Source organism: Mycetomoellerius zeteki, unplaced genomic scaffold (genome assembly GCF_001594055.1).
Source record: "Mycetomoellerius zeteki isolate Tzet28-1 unplaced genomic scaffold, Tzet1.0 scaffold121, whole genome shotgun sequence".
Lineage (NCBI taxonomy): Eukaryota > Metazoa > Arthropoda > Insecta > Hymenoptera > Formicidae > Mycetomoellerius > Mycetomoellerius zeteki.
In genome coordinates this window covers 45,723-50,958 of record NW_017256136.1, presented here as the reverse complement: position 1 = coordinate 50,958, position 5,236 = coordinate 45,723, and the positions used below count along the sequence as shown (strand labels likewise).

The 5,236-nt window shown below is 32.7% G+C and overlaps 1 protein-coding gene across 6 annotated transcripts; it reads right to left on the bottom strand.

Annotated features, from left to right (window-relative positions):
- Positions 1-1,914: 1,914 nt before the first annotated feature.
- JMJD4 (jumonji domain containing 4) lies at positions 1,915-5,185 on the bottom strand. 6 transcript variants are annotated; one of them, XM_018461329.1, is made up of 5 exons: positions 5,109-5,185; positions 4,338-4,677; positions 3,972-4,269; positions 2,612-2,882; positions 1,915-2,513 (listed from the first exon to the last, which is right to left on the bottom strand). In XM_018461329.1, exons 2-5 carry the CDS (start codon positions 4,567-4,569, stop codon positions 2,058-2,060), a joined length of 1,257 nt encoding a protein of 418 aa, XP_018316831.1. In that variant the 5' UTR covers positions 4,570-4,677; positions 5,109-5,185; the 3' UTR covers positions 1,915-2,057. The 6 variants fall into 6 exon arrangements, with proteins under 6 accessions (XP_018316831.1, XP_018316827.1, XP_018316830.1 ...); XM_018461325.1 differs by having other exon boundaries at positions 4,338-4,688; positions 5,109-5,176; XM_018461328.1 differs by having other exon boundaries at positions 4,338-4,688; positions 5,125-5,141.
- Between the last annotated feature and the right edge of the window lie 51 nt (positions 5,186-5,236).

Genomic DNA, 5,236 nt, shown 5'->3' with positions numbered 1-5,236 from the left:
GAATATCTCGAAAAGGAGAAATTTTTTCAAAAAATTTCTCTTTCGAGATATTCGCGCGTATTGATTAAAATAGCCTACCCTGTATATATAGCCGGATACTAATGATATTCGTATAGTAAAAAAGTACCGGATATTTGCCGGATATCTGATGAATCCCTAATTTCATGCTAAAATCCATTGACGACATGAATATCAGTTACATTTTGAAATAATCTCGTGGAAATTGATAACTGATGATTGATTGATGAACATTATTATTTGATTCTATAGCAGCGGAGTAAACGCCTGTTGTTTACTTCTATTCAGCCATGATAAACAGTAAAATGTAAGGATTTATAAAGGAGAAATGTACACATCTAACGTATAAAAAGAGTTTACTTATCAAGAAAAAAGTGCACATTGCGGAAAGTCTAAACTTGGCAATAGTGATTAATTGTTGTTGATGAATGCGTTGGACTTTGTGACATGTGATGCTTTAAATATTAGACTTGCTATGCAAGATAAAAATTGAGATACTATTGTAAATTGAAAAAAATTAGATTTACATGAATATAACAAATGTACAGATGTATGTTGTATGTATGTACGTGTGCGGATGTAGGATGTATGTATTGCCTATAGTTCCGCTTATTTGTGGCCGGAAAAAAAATTTTATCAAGAGAAACGAATGCGATAAAATTGTTTATCATATTTTTTAACCATGACAATCTTTTTCTTTAGTAATGGAGAGTATACCTATGTAGGAAAGAATCGCTAGCTATCCATTTCGTTTTAAATAGCTCTCTACTGGTGCAATATTTTTTTATCAGTTTATAAGTAGCTGTGTGAAAAAAAGGAATGAAAGACTATATAGAATTTCCTTGCATATGAGAGAGCACATTTTTATTATAAATATACAGGTATATCGTACAGACAGAAGAAATACATAATGTAACTATGATTTTTTAAATTTTTTTCGGAGAGATTTTATAAATTCTATGAAATTAATTGAAATAATTGGAGTACTGTTACAGTGATACAGATGAATTTCTATAATTCTTTTTTACATGCATATCTATATTAGGGTATATATTGAAATGATGGATGGATTCGAAATGGAATAACAGGACTAAATGCATATTCAAAAGTAATATATTATTAGGAATTATATATTATAATTACATGAACATGTAATTTCCAATAATGTATACTTATACATTATTGAATTATTTTATTAAAAATTCGTGGTTTGGGCAATTTGTCAACATGTCAACATCGGGCACTTCTCACTGAAAAAGTGATATTTATATCTTAGAAATTTTGTATATTTTTATTAAAATACCATATATACGCACGCTAGTGTATATACGTACACATGCATATAGGCGCACACATGCGCACGCGCCATCTTTAAAAATTAGGATATTTATGCTTACATAATTGAGAAGTAAATAAGACAATATGTTAAAGATAATATAAGTTGCGTTTTGCGAGATATTATTTTATAAGCAGCAGAGACAATGTATCCACGATTAGGTTGCACTTTAGCTTAATAGAGAGAATACAGATAACAAATTTTTATTGTAAATCTTTACATTTAGAGAGTAGTATACGATTTATTCACCTAAAGAAAAAAAAGTTACGTTTTCTATGTTTAATTATTTTTTAAGAGTAAAAATAAATTTCATTCATATGTCTACGCTTTTAATATAGCCATATTCATTATAGAATCTATAGAAGATAATTATTGCTTTTTACTATACTGTATGTTTCACGCATTTGCAATCTCTTTCTAAATTGATAATTTCCTTCTTAATTATCTTATAAATTTTACTTGTGTCTGCTATGATTAGATGGCATCTAACATAATGCTTATTGTATAAAAACAATTTTAAAATAAGTAATTCTGCAAAATGTTATCTTTTAAGAGAAAATTTAAATGAAGTTAAGGGGGAGAGGGAGATTTATAAAACTTGACACACATACATAAAAATGACATGGTATCAATTGTGAAAGTACATGCTATATTTACAACAAAATTTACAATTGGCTTTTTAACAGTTTATTGGATTTTACATTCATGCAGAAACTGCATTTTCAATATTACAAGAATCAAGAAACAAGGCAATATTTTTCAGTAAAATGCGAGCTTCATCATTTTTACACATCAAATTGTACACGGACAGATCTTGCGCGTCTGTGATAATATTCTCCAATATGATTTTAAGTGCTCGCAAATCAAACAGACAATGATTATGTCCGAAACGATATTTATTAAAACTTATGACTTGACTCTTTTTTATCATAGCATGTAAACGGTTTTTAGCAATAAACGATATAAATTCCAGAAACTGTTTATAGTCCATGCCATAAGAAGTTTTTAGCATCAATTGGCAATGTTCATTCCAGTTCTTCATATCCTTGCAGTCGTCAACTACTTTCATAACAGATCTTAATTCCTTTTTTAATGCACACCATACATTGGCGATATTACAGCCATTGATCCAATTGTGATTAATAGAAATTGTATCTTCCTGCACAAAAGACGACATGTAATTAATTTACCATTAATTATCAACCATAATAATCAACAATTTAAATTCTCCTTTTGTGAAATTCTGTTATTATTTACCAAATTCCAAACTTGATGATGCCATCCAGATGGAACAAACATAATCTCCCCTACTTCTTGAATTACATCGAAACATTTTAATTTTTCACTATCGTACATTTTATACTTCGTATGATCGTTGAGTTCTTCTGAAACCGCATCGTATACCAATTGTCCGTAAAGATCACGAAGGTGGTCTTCTTCGTGCGGAGGGAAGAGCAACCACCTCTTTTTTCCGACAATATTTGCAGACCAGCTATATGACGTAAAAACATCCGCGTGCAATGGAGTCCTGAACATTATCAGCAGCAGTTAAATCAGTCTCACGCACGCACGCACAATTTATAGATGCTAATCAAATTGATGATCTAATTTAATTTGGGGAGATTATTATTCCAGTTTGTAATTGTGTTGCAAATCCAAAAGTAATCGGCGCATAGAGTCATATATTTAAGATAAATTTATTTAAAAAGTACATATAGACGTATTTTATTCCAACATCTAACTTTGATTGTAAGTGGCTTATAGCAAATTACTTATAGTGAATTTGGTCACTTGCAGTACACTAAATCAGTGCATACTAAAAGCTGCTTTACATAAAATTAGCAAAGTTAAATGTAAAAGTATATAAATATTTTAAACGATTGACTATCTACTAATGATATTGTGTCACATTATTTAACAAAATATATATGTATCATTTCATTGTCAAAGTTGATTATATTTATGTATCACTGCATTAAGATATTTTATATAAAGCAATTTTTAATATGTCCTGATCCAGTGCTAGTGATCGAATTCACCATTAGTTTAAACTTTAAGGTACAAATTTTTAGAGTCTAATCAAAATTTCGGTTTTGATTTCAGTCAGTTTCGATAAAAAATCAGAGTTTCGATTTGATTTTGGTTTCAGTCGAAATGAAGAGAAAATTTCGGTAAATGAACCAAAACTGTACAAATTGCAACGCGTCGGCGAGCATTTGAAAAACTATATGTTATCATCGGCTGATCGACACCGGTTGCTGCAAACCAAGTTGACTTCCTTCTTTATCCTGTATTACTAGTCAAGTCGTCGCAAGTCTAGTGCCGAAAATTCCTTATAATTTATAGAAAATTCCTTGTAATTATAAGGAATAATAAGATATTAATAAAATTTTATTTTTAAGTACATTTGAGTACATAAATTTCACATATTTTGACATTTTCAAATGACTGAGAATCATATGGTGTTTGTAAGATTTATCCAATTTCGGTTTTGGTTTCAGTTTTGGCCGCAATTGAATAAAAACCAAATATTTGTTTTCGGTTTCGACCGAAGGTAAAAAAGTTGTTTCGGTCAGACTCTACAAATTTTACAAAATTGTAACAAAAGTATATTTACCAGGTCTCTTTTGGCCCCATGTATACAAACATATAATCGTCATTTAGTTCGGGATGAGCAATGTAATATTCATTTAACCAGTCTGATACAAAATACTGAGGTACTTCATACATCGGAACATTCGAGAAGCTTCTCATGCAATGCCAATCTTTCAAGTACAACAATGGCATCGATTTATCATAATAGCTCCGCTTGTAATCAGCCCAATATTCCAAGTAACTCTCCATAGGCATGTTATTCTTGAATTGCGAATTATAAAACTTTTTATTACAATCAGCAACTGGGACAATGGAATGTCCTGAGCAATAGAAATTACATTAATAATCTAAACAATGCAATCATTCCCTTCTTTCATTTTGCACATACCAAACAGCTTGCGGAGCACCTCGAAATTAGGCGTACCGTTCAATACCCATTCATGTCTGCATGGCCAGTTCTCGGTTGCTTGAAAACTGATGATGCAGGGCTTATTACACATTAGATACTTCGAGAAGAAATCATTGTATGTTACTGTCGAGTCAATTCGCTCGATTGTAGTGGTAACGCAAATATCCTCGTTTGGGTATGAGCCACTGTTGATCTCAACGAGAGTCGACATGATTCACATGATCGAAATTCGACCTTCATCATTCCGCCTAACGTAGAATCATCGTGTTTGTAACGGCGACGTTTGCAACACTCAGCAGCGATGTAAACTGATGTAGATCTAAATAAAAACTGATAAAGATGTTCATTTCAGTGTCGCTGTTAAGGACATGCCAAGATGCCAACGCAAGCTAGTGCATAAAGCGACGCTGCGATGCGACTAATGTAGAACCAGCTTGATGGCCTTTACTATCAGCATTTCAAAGTATGCGCAGAGAGAACGAATGTTCCATGTATATATCTGTCCTCCTTACATGCATCTTTATATATATTTTTCTCTCATACGCATCTTGGGGTGCGTTCCAAGTGACGCATAAAGCGCACGATGTATCGTTTTATCCTTCTTTATTATTTGGTGAACGACAAGGACAAATGATGCATTATGCGCTTCACGCGTAACTCGGAACGCACCCTTGGACACAATTTTGAACCACGGTGCTCACTCCATAGGTTTGTCGCGTCGCATGCTCCAATATTTTTCAATGCTCCTACCGTGGCTCTTACTCACTCCAACGCGCTTAGTAGAGTGAATAGGACAGTGCTCGGCACTAGATGCACATTTCGGGCTGATTCCGGCGAGCGACCCCCACTACCACTCGAGTCTCAGCGGCCGAGCCGTC

Coding starts and splice junctions, on each gene's coding strand:
- JMJD4 (XM_018461329.1), bottom strand. CDS start 4,569: ATGTCGACTCTCGTTGAGATCAACAGTGGCTCATACCCAAACGAGGAT. Junction 4,270..4,337: donor GGTGCTCCGCAAGCTGTTTG/GTATGTGCAAAA, acceptor TCTATTGCTCAG/GACATTCCATTGTCCCAGTT. Junction 2,514..2,611: donor ATCATCAAGTTTGGAATTTG/GTAAATAATAAC, acceptor TCTTTTGTGCAG/GAAGATACAATTTCTATTAA.